The sequence below is a fragment of the Cottoperca gobio genome, chromosome 21 (genome assembly GCF_900634415.1).
Source record: "Cottoperca gobio chromosome 21, fCotGob3.1, whole genome shotgun sequence".
Taxonomy (NCBI): domain Eukaryota; kingdom Metazoa; phylum Chordata; class Actinopteri; order Perciformes; family Bovichtidae; genus Cottoperca; species Cottoperca gobio.
In genome coordinates, this window is record NC_041375.1 from 17,400,633 (window position 1) to 17,414,421 (window position 13,789).

General features: G+C 38.4%; 1 protein-coding gene across 1 annotated transcript in view; it reads right to left on the reverse strand.

Moving 5' to 3' along the window:
• Window positions 1-7,905, reverse strand: part of agps (alkylglycerone phosphate synthase) — a 32,949-nt gene extending 25,044 nt beyond the window's left edge. Inside the window, exons 1-7 of the mRNA XM_029459175.1 lie at window positions 7,715-7,905; window positions 3,667-3,756; window positions 2,367-2,457; window positions 2,147-2,267; window positions 1,905-1,979; window positions 852-923; window positions 92-171 (exon numbers count right to left, since the gene is read on the reverse strand). Of these exons, the coding sequence (XP_029315035.1) occupies window positions 92-171; window positions 852-923; window positions 1,905-1,979; window positions 2,147-2,267; window positions 2,367-2,457; window positions 3,667-3,756; window positions 7,715-7,905 (720 nt within the window). The remainder of the gene's footprint in view (window positions 1-91; window positions 172-851; window positions 924-1,904; window positions 1,980-2,146; window positions 2,268-2,366; window positions 2,458-3,666; window positions 3,757-7,714) is intronic.
• Window positions 7,906-13,789: the final 5,884 nt, after the last annotated feature.

Here is a 13,789-nt window from a genome sequence, read left to right on the forward strand (position 1 = left end):
TTGTAGTCTCAATGATATATTTATTTAGTTGCATCAGTCTGCATTTGATTTGGTTTCAGTTCATCTTGTCATTAGTGCAGTGTTTACGTACCATCTGTGAAGTATCCACAGAGACAATGGAGCGAGTTTCCTCTGGGGGGCACTCGAGGGCACTAGAGACACTAGTCCCTCCTGAGAGAGAAAGACACTTAGTAACAGCAGAGGAGCCTTCAGAGAAGACCAGGCGATTATACTGGACACTCTCCTGGTTTCATGTTTTTAACACAAACAAACACACTTGTGAACCTAGGACTGAGTGTCAAACAATAAAATAAAAAGTCTTTATATTTCTCAAAGAAAGGTATAAAAAAAAGAAACACAAGTATGGTACACACTCGACTGATACCCAGCTCTTCATTTATAGAATTTATAATTTAAGCAATGTAGTAATGTTTGCAGTCAGTGAGATTTGTGCAAAAATAAAAAAGGGAGAAAAAAGCAAAGTTTGCACAGTGCAAATAACCCATCCTCAGGACTTTATTCTCCTAAAATTGCCAGAAGCTTCAGGATATAATTGCACAACTGTGTGACAGACTTAAATTACATAATTCTCATGAACCTGTTAAAATACTACTGTAATATTATGCAAGATTCATTTCAGCCGTTTTGCCATCATGAAATAGTTAACAGGAGTGAATGACACAAAGCAGAACATAAGATTCTGCATAGCATCCATTGCACTCAGCAGTAACACACAGGTTCATTACATTATTTTTTACAGTACATTAGGTGTAAATGCACATCTAGTGGCCTGCACACACAGTATGTAACAGCTTATTATGCTGCTTAGAGCCCTTGATTTCACGACTCACCTCCATATGGTATCAAACAAACATCATGTTTGCATGCCAGTTCCACAATTTCCACGACATCCTTGTGACAGTCTGCAAAGACACAAAACATCATTATACAAATTAGCATCATAAAGGAAATGTTTTCGCTCACCGTCCCTCTATTGCATTAATAAATGTAGTGTTTACATAATAACTGAGTGGACACATTGTTAAAGGAAATACATATGGCACATAACACTAAGTGTGTTCAGGAGGAAATAAATAAATGTATACGGCCTTAGCCATTAGAGCTCGGGGACGTTTTGATTTGCCTGATAGTTCTGATTTGCCTGGGGCTTTCCTCAGGCGGAGTCAGGCGGCATGAAGCTACACTCTCTGGGGTGGGATGTGCTGGATCAATACAAAAGTGCTTTAGCCAATCACAGCTCTGCCATCCATTCACACTGGAGTGGTGAGCGAGTGGGAAGAGTAGCAATACCCACCTACGTGGATGTGCCTGACTGGCCTCAAGTGCTTTTACAGGCATTGAGAAATGTCTGCATTCTAGTGCATTTTGCCATCCAATTAAACACACAGCTTCTGCCTACGGATTACAGCCCAACAAACTAAACCTCCACTTAAAATACACAGTTTGCCTCGGAGGGACTACTGAAGAATGCAAATTACAGGTCAAAATATCTGTTAGATACAGAGCAAATGAGAGTGTATTTGAGGGGTTGGTCAAATTTATGAAACGATGCCCACAGTTGCTTGGTGATTTGCTGCACATTTGGGAGGATGCTAATCAAGTTTCAGCCGTCAGTCAACACTCATTAGCATGATAAAATAGTGCCAGCCATAACAACAGAAAACCAATCTCTGAATCATAATTCATGGGTGCACTGTGCAGAGCTAGACCGTGGAGTATTGGGTGTCAACCGTCCTCCCCCTGACGCTTCTTATTAAGCCTCCACTCATACATATTAATACCCATGCCTCTGCATGGGGGGGGGGGGGGAAATCAACTATGCTATGTGGGCGGAGAAAAACAGACCGATAAAAACAGAGAAGTGACACAGCTTCTGAACTCACTTGGCCATACCACCATATCTGGAACACGACCAACTTTTCCCTCTCGCAGAGCAAAGATCTCGTTTAAGCAATGGCCTGGAATGAAATACAGGAATGACATGAGAAGCCAACAGAAATATAAATATATAAAAACACTGTTGCTAAATTGCAAATCATGAAATATATGATATGCTTATTGTGGTTTACAAGCATTAAAAAGTTGGTGATTTATTGTCCAAAGTTTGTTTCAGAGCATGCCTTACCGTGGGCGCGATACACCCGGTCCTCTGCGTCATGAGAGGAGGGAATACCAGTGGACTTCAGTTCCTCCTCGAAGGCCTCGTTAAGAATGGGAGGCTGTACAGCACTGCTAGTCAGAACGGGCTGAAACAAAGCGAGCCATTGTGGTTTTTGAAACTGTCACTGAGTGTTCTTCCTCGCCATTCATTGATGACAAAACAAATAAATATGAATTACACTCACCGTTGCTAGAGATTTATGCTGCATACTGGCTCCAAACGTGCCTTCAAACCATTCTTTCAGAGCAGGCATGATCATACCACTTAGTCTATACCTGGAAGGAAGACAGATTGCATGAACAACCAATTAAAAAAAAAAAAGGAGAAAGAAAAATCAACTACGCCTCATGTATTAGTGATTTCCAGTAGTGGAAGTCAAAGCCTTCAATTGAAAACATCGAAATGCTTGACTGGGCTTGTTCATTTAAAACCAGGCCTGTGTCTAATAAGAATAGAGTATGCGGTTTGTGTCCAATGAGGTTATTAGGCAAGCAGAGCAGCAGTGACAGTGCTGCCCATGTGATCGCCCTCGCCATCCCCTGCATAATTGAGTTGCTGGCACAGCCCGCGCCAGCCCATCAGGGGACTGTGGCATGCTTTTGTCCAAGAGAGCATGAAACACACCCTATAATGAAGTGAGCGCGGAGGAGGAGAACACTGTCTTTGACATTCATTCAAACCCCCCCTAGCCATGGTTTCTGTGTATGCCGCCCAGGTAGCTTTTCAGTCGAGGGCACAGAGCAGTTTGTGGCAACTGCTTTCCCAGGAGTAAACCATTTGCTGTGTAACATCCTGTTCAGCCCGGCACATTACTCAAAATACATCCTTGTTCACAATGTGCCAGTTCTCCGTGTTAACCATCTGACAAGCAGGGCTTTCTTTTCCAAAGCCATATGTCATAATTACAATCACAAGGCTCATCTCTACCTCTGCTCTTGTCATGGCAGACACGGATAAAAGGTGCCGTTGTAAACTAAAGCCATGTTCAGTAAGATTGAGGACAACTGGCTTCGTTTCCTCTAGACATTCAAACTAAATCTCTTTTTCTCCAACAGTCAGTTTAACCACAACTCCCCAGAGATACATCAATAATTACTGACATAATTATGCTCCATTTTCTATTTTTTACAGATTTGGAAAGTGGTTTCTGTTAATGAGCAACACAGTTTGGGAGAGCTGACAATCAGAAGCAGTGACCTTCTCAGATGACAATGAACAGTTCAAATGCCAACCACTAGGTGGCAGTAGCACCACATTACTGTGAGCGTAGGAAGGGGACAGCAAGGGATTTTAAAAGCAAACAGTATGGGCTGTGAAAATGATCAAGGCAGAAGTCCAGCCTCAAGTTACCCAAACGTATGAATGAAGGAAGACACAATGGCTGTATTAAAGCAAGATTAGAGGCTGTGAATAAGACTTAGCACCGATTGATTTCTCTAAATCCTCAACAGATAAGCGAGTGGTGATGTGATGTTATACAGTACCTTTTGCCGGTAAATTCTGCTTGACCTTTCTTATTGAAGAGGAATTTTGTATCGCTGTATCCCCAGCCGTTCCACTTCATAATCTCCTGCCTGTGGAAAAACAAATATTGGCAGAGATTAAGTTACCAATTCATACACATAACACTGAAGTTAAGACATAACACAAAATACTGGTTTGGCTTGGTATATTCTTAATTTGCCACTCTGTCCGTCCCTTTGGAATGATATTAGTTTGGCAATTTCACCAAGATGAAGAAGAATAGGGAAAGTCTTGCTTATAAAACACTTTATGCTGAAATGTTAACACCCAGACATGTAGCACTACACTGAAGGAAAATGTCCAAGTGTCCTTATTTGTATTCAGTCATTAACAGTCTTTACATTTATCCCAGGTAGCTATCAGGTGGCACATTTACAATATGGGAGGTTGCAGACAGGCACACCTACAATATTCCTTGTGTGCCTACAACTACACAGCGCTCTGCACACAGGCTCAAAAACACGCAGCTTGTTGACATTGTAATGCAAAGGCAGAAGCCACACATTCAAATAGCATATCCATCAACAGAAGAAGCTGGGAGACACCCCCTGTGCCGTGAGCATCCAATGCAATAAAAAGTTTCACATTTATGGCGCCTGGTAATAGGGATGAAACAGTTATCGGTTTCACGATAAAGGTTCCTGACGGTTAAAACCATTTCAAATTGTAATTTTCCCATCTTTGACTACCGCATCTCCCATCTTAACTCACAGTAAATCCAGCATCAACCAAAGTCAGTAACAGTCTCCGAGATGCAGCCGTATCATGCAACATGGGTTTGTTTTGTGTCAGTGAAAACATTGCAGAAGGCAGTGACAGCGCCTAAGAGGACCTGTGCATGGGTCATTGCTTGTGCTACTACTTTTATTTGTTGTTTTCAATATAACTCGATATCGATAATACTAATAACCGTGATAAATTTGGTCACTTTAATCATGATCTGAAATATTCATATCGTTTAGTCTCTACCTGGTAGTCACGCTTATCCATAGCTGGTCTCAGCTGCTCAGCTTTTATGAGGCATAGGTCCAAACATGTGTGCTGGACTATCAAGCTTCAGCTAATTATTTAGCACATGTAGTCACTTAAATAGCACACAAGCACCAGACAAACGTTCTGTTCTTCGTTGTAGAATCACCAACAATATTAGAGTACAGCCATAGCTACTTAAGATGTGGAATCAAATGCTACTATATTGAGGGATATCCCATTATAATCATCGCCGGCTTCACAACCACAGACGCTGCTACACTGTCTATGCTGCAATACTGTGCAGAGCTTGTGTGCTACACTCTGCAGAGAGAAAGCTCACCACTCACACAGCAACCATAACTCATGGGTCACTTGGGATGGGATGCTAACACAGTGGAGTAAAAGCTATAATTGAGATTAATACCTGCCAAAATAGAGTTTCCTATAAATTAGGAGTGGGAGCAGAAATGAGAGTGACACACTGAGTCATACTTTAATGAATCATAGCCACTATTGATATGCTGTCATAGTTGCTGAACATACTGAATAAAAATGTATCAATAAATGTTGTAAGTGTGTGGCAAGGTCAGTGAGTACGCACTACTGACAATTTAAGGCTATTAGCAAGGTCCTGTTGAAATGCCCAACAATAGGTCTCAATTAATTTGTTTCGATAAAATTAGCTCTTTCCTTTCTACGCGCATCTCCAGTTTTGTCCTAATTCAAAGCGAGGGTCTCAGGATAGATGATCCTGTATGATTTGTAGTTTTGGGCTGTGTAAATAAAATTGCCTACGTAACATGACTTAATTAGACCTATAATATTGGTTATAACAAAAATGAAAGAGAACAAAATGCATCTCAGAAACTTTGCAATAAAAATAAATCTCGGTGTGAATGATGTTCATTTAAAATTCCTTCTTATATCTATATAAAAATGTTTTATTTGCAGCATATTTTATATATTATATGCTAAATCTAGATGACATGGTCTATTTAATATTATTTTGTTGTTGATGTTACTTCACCGCAGAATCTACAGTATGGTGACGCTTATCTTAAACTATGAGCTGAGATGAGGTTCAGGGAAATGTGCAGTTGCGCACATCTTTAATATAAAACTATACTGGACAAATACTTAAATTTAACAGCACCTCAAACTACAGTCTCAAAAATAACCAAACTTAATCTACACCTCTATGAAATAGTTTTAACTAAACATCAACCTTCATTACGGTAAGATTCATTGTGGGGCTGTTGTATTAAACTCTATTAGTTTTAGCAACGTGGAGCTAAGACACCACACAACCCTCAAATCAGGATTGCTGCCTGAAACTACTTAACTAACCATACCAGGAAGGTGTTGCGAGAGTGTGACAACTGCAAAATTGCGGTTGAAAGGCTGAACAGAAAAAGTCTTTTGGCACTTCTCCAAACAAACGGTGACTATTTATTATTTTACTAATATGGTATGTGGTGATGTATATTTTTAAACAAAAGGCTGGGACAACAAGTACCTGAACTTCACTTGGATTGCCCCTGTTCATTTTAGAAAAACTGATTATTTATTAGGGCCGCAACTAACGATTGTTCTCATTATCTCTTAATCTGCTGATTATTTTCGAGATTAAATCAATTAACGGTTTGAACTATAAAATGTCAGAAAATAATAAAAATGTCCAACCCAGTTTCTCAAAGTCCAAGGTGATGTCTTGTTTTGGAAGTCCAAAACCCAAAAATAAAGAGGCTAAAAACAGAATGAAAAATCACTTTTGTTATCAAAATATTAAACTAATTTTTGCAGCTGTTATTTATTGCCCTTTACTGATGTCCCATGTAATTCTGTAACTATAATATAACTTATGATGATATTGATGGATAAACACACAGCCTGTTGAACTATTTTGTCCTTAACTGTCAAACTTCCTACATCGTTGACATTAAAAAAGCCCAAGACTCAAGTACACAGTGACACAACTGATATAACAGACAGGGCTGCAAGACATAATATTCTATCTTATCATCACAATGTCATCTTGATTAGAACAGGATATGATGGTTTTCACAAGGCCAAATACTCATACTTTTGAGTGCAGATTTTACCCTGAACTACAGCTGTTATCTCAGTCTGACACTAGATGTCAGCACAGTGTGATGGTGTTTTCTCAAAAGGAACTGAGCTGCCAATAGGTTGAAAGTCATACCACCACTTGTCCTGGCCAATCAGATCATCAACAGAGGAGTCAGAGAAGTTTCACTGTCTCTTTATGTCGACTTTTGTTAAGAATAGTGTGTATTTTACTGATGTGTCCCATATCTGGAAATGTATTAAGAAAACTCTAACTTATCTAACTCTATCTAATTTAAAAATGATGTATCTCAATGATGCCCTACCAACATGTTTACTTTACATTAAGTAATCAAATAAAGAGTGCTTGTATTAAAACAACCGTATAGCTCATGTACAGCAATTGAATGACAAAGCTGATGAATCAAACTGTACGTAACGTCAGGTAACGTATGTAACGTATGTAACCATGACAGTAACGGTTAAAGAAACGGTTATTGCACAACTTCTATGTCACCACTTCGATTGAACGACTTTGCTATCTGAAGCATCAGAAAATGCCAGATTAGCCATAACGTCAACACTTCTCTCTCGCTTTTAAAACCTCACAGAGATTTAAAAACGGCCATATAACAAATTAAATCATCTATTATGAAACACAAGAAAAAGCTTCAGCTGACTTTAGGAAAGTCGACCAACATTAAACTCTTGAGAGTAGCCGCACCCACTCGGTAGCAAATTAATACCCAATCTGTAGCCAAGTAACGTTAGCTAGCAGGCTAATTAAAACAGCTTTAGCCATGTCTCCCTACGTTATAAATGTTTGGGAGAGAGAGGGGAGCCAGTATGTGAGTGTATGTCACCCCCATTGGCTCTTGTTGACATGATAGTCCACTCATGTTTGATTTAATAACTAGCTAAAGCCACAGAGGATGGACTCTTGTCCACCGCTCCATCACAGCCTTGTACCTTCTCCTCGGCACCGTCTTCTTCTCCTCACTGGAGACATCTGTCTGGCTGCCCTGGGCTTTGCACTCGGCGGCTAAAATGGTCGAGTCACCGTCCACCCGTCCCTGTAAATGTCCGGCAATTATTCTCAATCTTTGCTGAGCAATCCGTTGCCTGTCGGAGCTGCCGCCGCCGCTGCTGTTGGACGCCATGCTGCTTCCGTGTTTGTGAAGGGAGGGAGCGGAGCGGATCCATGAACGGCTGTCAGAGGTCAGCACAGAGAAAGCGGGTTGCGTTCACAGCCTGTCGGAAATAACAACAGTCAGTCCACATGAATGAACCGAATAGTGGTCACTGCTTCGCAACTGGGCAAATGGGAATGTATCTTGCCACGTTTGGCATTCGGAGAGAGAGAGCATATGGAACACTAAAACCTCATTGTCCGATAATACCATATAATAAATCATGTTAACGGTTACTTTGTCGTAGGTTAAACTGTTTATAGCAGTGGAGGAAGACGTACTCGGATTTTTTACTTAAGTAAAAGTACTAATACTATAGTGTAAAAATAAAAGTCCTGCATTAAACATTCAACTTGAGGAAAAGTACAAATGTAAAAGCACTCATTATGCAGAATGGCCCATTTCATATTAATATAGCCCGTATTATGTTATTGTAATATACAGTAATTAGACGCATTAATGTGTTTATTTAATGTTGCAGCTGGTAAAGATTTAGCTACTTTCAGCTCATTTATATACTGATGGGTAGCTTAATCTATAATATTATATCATAATGTATTAGTTGATTATGTTTTGTATGAATAGTCTGAATCTACAAAGTAATTAAAGCTATCAAATAAATGTAGTGGCTGTAAAAAGTACAATATTTGCCTTTGAATTGCAGTGTTGTAGAAGTATAAAGTATCAGAAACTGAAAATACTGGAGTAAAGTATAAGTACCTTAAAAAGTACAGTACTTTGGTAAATGTAGCCTCAGTTACTTTCCAACACTGGTTATTATGTATTGGTCCAGATTGGGGATGAAACGATAAATCAATTAATCTAATTGATATATTTAATAGATTGGCAGAAAATGTATATATTGTTACTTTGAGAATCTTATAAGCGTTTTACCATCAAACATGCCAATGAGTAGCTTCTTAAATGTGAGAATCTGCGGATTTTCTTTGTCTTATATGATAGTAAACTGTAGCATATATGTTTGGGTCGGACATAACAAACAATGTGTATATGACACCTAAGACGATAATTGTTTGGTATGTTTATTCCGTCTTTGTTTATCTTTGAAACCAGAGAATTTAAACATAGTTCCACAACTGACGTTTTCTTTATTCTGCACTTGAATGCACTATTTTACGTGTTTCCCAGCATGCCTTGCAATATACGACTGGTTGCGTATGCGCCATTGACTGTTGAGACTGGAATTTACAGTCACATAGTTGTTAAGAGATAACTCAATGAATCCAATCCTTCTAGTATTATTACTTTAAGTACTTAAGATCACAGGGAGTCGAGCAAAAAATAGATTTGAACAGTATGTTAAAGTGAACTGAAGGCTACAAACAATGCCTTTATCAACAGTTTATGAAGTCAAAAGTAATGCTTGTCTAAAATAGGCAATGGAAATTAGCACCATCTTTGCTTGGCTCAGAGTAATGTCAAGTGAAAAAGTGGACCCAAAGGTTTTTAGTTTTTTAACTAGACGTTAATCAAATCTGTGAGCTAAATATCAGATTTTATACAGGATAGGCTATATATAGAATATTGTATATTTGAGTAAAACTGGCATCTTAAACCTGAGATACCAAATCTAAAGTTTGCAACCAACACTTTCAAACTGCATTTTCGGCCACAAAAAAAACATTATTTATCTGACTTTGACTATTTGCACTTAAAACAGCATCATCCTAGTGTTAAATGTCCATATTTGTCATTTGTGACGTGGTTTTAAAAAGTAATCTGAAACAATATGACTTCACTGTTTACCTCCAATCACTCACCTGACTGTTTCCATATGGCACACAGCAGTGCTCTTTAAGTAATGATTTAACACACAGTTAAAGTATGAAAATGACAAAAAACAAACTGCATTGCTACTTTTGAATACCAATTATCCTTGGTTGAAACTTTCAAAAAAGACAAGAGGCAGTGAAAAATGCTTAAAACAGAGTGAAACTTTATTGGAGAAAAACAGTCATTTGTCAACAGAAATAGTGCACCATGTTGTAAATATCCAGATGTTTGAAGGTTTATTTCCCGCAGGATAAAGTATTAACTCCCAAAACAAAGTTCTGTAATGCACTGACTGCAAGCAATTAGAGTCTAAGTGTATCCCAGAACTTTATTTGGAAAGCCACAGTGCCACCTCATAGGTTTGTCCTTGTGCAGAGCCTCATGACTGGGTGCTCCCTTAACCTGTAGCAAGGCACAAAAAGCAAGGAAAACATGACATCCACTTTGATTATCACTTTTTCATTGTATTGACTTTTGAGACATATAACTACAAGAGATAAAATAGCTGGTGTAGTTTGTAAAAGACAAGAGAACAATAAGTAGTTTAGACTTGAATTATCAAAGGACTCGGCCTACCGAAAGGCTTGCTGTGTGGTGGGTCCTCCCTAGAGTAACTCAGGTAAAGCAGGCCAGATGGAGTCTTTTTACACATTGTTAGCTCTCTACAGAAATGATTAAATGGCTGAATATCATTAGGTCATGTGCAATTGTTGATCCTGTAGTACAAACCACCGAAAATGAACCTAAAATGGGTTTACTTACCTCATTAAGCTTTACCATCTGGTTGGTTGCAAATTCCACATATAAAGCAGTCTCTATATTAGCTGACATGTTTAAAGTTTCCAGTTTTGGTGATATCTTTAACTCCATTAAGATTATTTCACTACTGTGCCAGTGTGTCATTGATTCTACCTGTTGAGCTTCAACAACTTTCTGAATTGAACAGGCTCTGGAGAAATTAGCTATTGTATGTATATATATATATATATATATATATATATATATATATATATATATATATATATATATATATATATATATATATATATATATATATATATATATACAATAGCAATGTGGAAAGTGTAGAAGGCCAACTGAGCTCCAGGAGTATTAAGTTCTGTCAGTTTGAAGGTACTTAGGGCACTTGCCACTTCAACAGCAGACAAGTGACAGCAACTTTGGAAGTGCAAAATAATGCAACAAATCAAATAGTGTCACGCCTCAATCATTATCTTGATAATGATTTACACAAGAAGTAATACAATGAAGTCCTGCAAGTCATACCGTACCTGATATAGGTAGACGCAAGGGACCAGCTGCAATCCAACACGAGGGGCATCAAGTAGTCTTGATGACAAAATGCAAAAGCAGAAGGCGATCTGGGGATATTGCAGGCCATTTCTGGATTCCCAGTGCAAACGCCTGTTTCCACTGCTGTTGGTGTCCGTCTGCGGACTTGCAGCGCTCTAATCGTAAAGTGGCTGCCGCCGCTTTTACCTTTTCTTCCCCCAGTCCTGTGCAGTTCACTATATGCAGCTGGAAGAATGTCGACGTGGAGCTGCCAAACGTGAACGCGTGTTCATGAGCGCGCATGAGAGGGGGGGGGGGGGGGGGGGAGTAAAAAAAAAAAAGAGGCTTTTTTAGTGTAATTTCACGCAGCGGCACAGTGAGCAGCACTTTAGTGTGAGGAGGTTCTTCACATATAGGTGCTATAGCCCGTGCTAAGTCTGTCTTATTACCTTGACATGTTTCAAAAGACGCTTAATTACATCTCGATCCGACTTCTTACTTACGCTGAGGTGTCACAATGGTTAACATTTAATTAACTTGTATAAGCCTCAACAACTTTCTTAGATAGCAGTAATCAGTTGAAGTTAAAAAAAAAAGCAGTTGAGGGCATTTCAAGATGACATACTTGTCTGTCCACTACTGGATCCTCTATAGGTCTAAGTAAAAATAGCAATACAACGATGTAAAAATACTCTATTACAAGTATAAATCCTGCATTCAAAATGTGACTTCAGTAAAAGAGTTTGGTCATACTTAAATCATCAGACGGTAAGGTATGCTACTCATGGAAAGTGCATTCTTTCAGTGGCATTATAGTAGCCTATATTATATCATCCATGTATGTTGTTTAATCAATAGCACTAGTGGTGGAAGAAGTGTCCAGACCTTGTAGTCCACTTTAAAAACAGTTTAATGCTCTATTATAATTAAACGTCTTGCATTCAAAACCTTCTGCACCAGAATGATCCCATTAGGAAAGAGTTATATTATTATTGAAAAGGTTACTGGAATATTATTACTTATGCATGAATGTATAAGCAGCATTTTAAAGTTGTAACTCTTCAGGGTGGAGCTTTTTTTTAAACTACTTTATACAGGCTACTGTTGGGTAGTTTAATATATAAGAATACAGGGTGTATTATACTCTTTGACACATTATTTGTACGTGAAATCTAAAGTATAATAAGTACAGCTGTTAAAGAGTAAAACGTAAAACATTGCCCTCTGAAACATAGTCGAGTAGAATAAAGGAGCAGAAAATACTTACATAAAGGACAAGAATTCAAAATGGTACTCAATGTACACTTCTGTGTAGCAGAATCATATTTTATAAATTGATCATATGTTTTGCTTGTAAAAATCTTAATCTGCAAAGTAACTAACTAGTAACGTTATGCAAGTGTCACACACTTGACAGCAAGTCAGGAAAGACTGAATGTTTCCACCTGAACGTAGGGGAATACTCAAGTGTAGTGTGCCTACAGGTTAAACTTGTTCTTAAGTACAGCAGGAGTAAAGAACACAATGTCAATGTAAATAAGTACCACCACAGTTATTCACCCTACTCAGTAGTAAGTTTATAATCACTTTATGTTTATCTATGTTTAAAATCCCACTATTTTTGCAATGCTGCTTTAATAAATAACATTGTAAAAGTCATTTTCATCCGTTATTAATGTAAGGAAATTCAAATAAACATGATGTCTTCATGTTGTGAAGTACTTCCCTTGAAGTCCTTTACATGAGTGTTTCCAATGTTATGCTACTTTGTACTTCTACTCCACTACAATTCAAAAGGAAATATTATACTTCTTAAGCCACTATTTAACAGCAATAGTTTTTGGTGACTTTTCAGATTAAGATTTTAAACCTATAACACATGATCAAACAATAAAACAGGATGCATTGTTATAGATTAAACTACCCAAAAAGTGTTATTTAGCTATTACAATGAGGTCCACCTCAACCACAACTACAACATTAAAGTAGGCTACTACTCAATACACCAATAATAACTATTCAAAAATGGAATAATATGCACTGACAGGGCCCATTCTGCATAATGATTACTTTTAATGTAGATACATCAAGTCGGCTACAGTTTGTTGTTTTGTTGACTTCAGTTACATTTTGAATGGAGGACTTTCACTTGTAATTTCTTAAATAGCCTGCAACATCTAAGTTCGTCTTCATTCACTGACCAAAGTCTTAATTTGTCTCCTCACAGCTTTGTGATAACCTCCTAGCTGGCAGTGGATGTGCTCAGTGTTTCCACGGGGACATTGGGGCCCCAGGGCCTCCAGCTCCACACCAGACAATGTAACCAGCAGGGGGCGCTATGCACCAGTCAAAAGTCTTCTGATGGCGGCGTTAAATAATAAAGTATATAACGTTGTTTTTAGTTTTATAAGTACATACTTGCAGTATTTTTCCCGCTAGAAATATAAAAAATCTTCCTCATATAAGATTCAAGCCTATTTTATAGTGCCTATAATGGTTTTTAAACAAAAAAAAAAAGTGTTAATTTGTTATTTCTACGGTCATCTCTAAGGGTTATAACAACTTTGAATGACACATAAATATACTGTGTGATGTTTTTATTTGGTAAGCAGTATATTTAGTGGATAAAGGCCTATCTGCTCAGGCTCAGCCTAGCGGTCTCCACCCGCATGCACACACAGCTCTTACCGCCTCATAGGCCGGTGTGAGGGGGACGATCCCGGCGCGCCAGCTCTGTGGGCAGGGCCATCATCTCCGTGATGTTCAT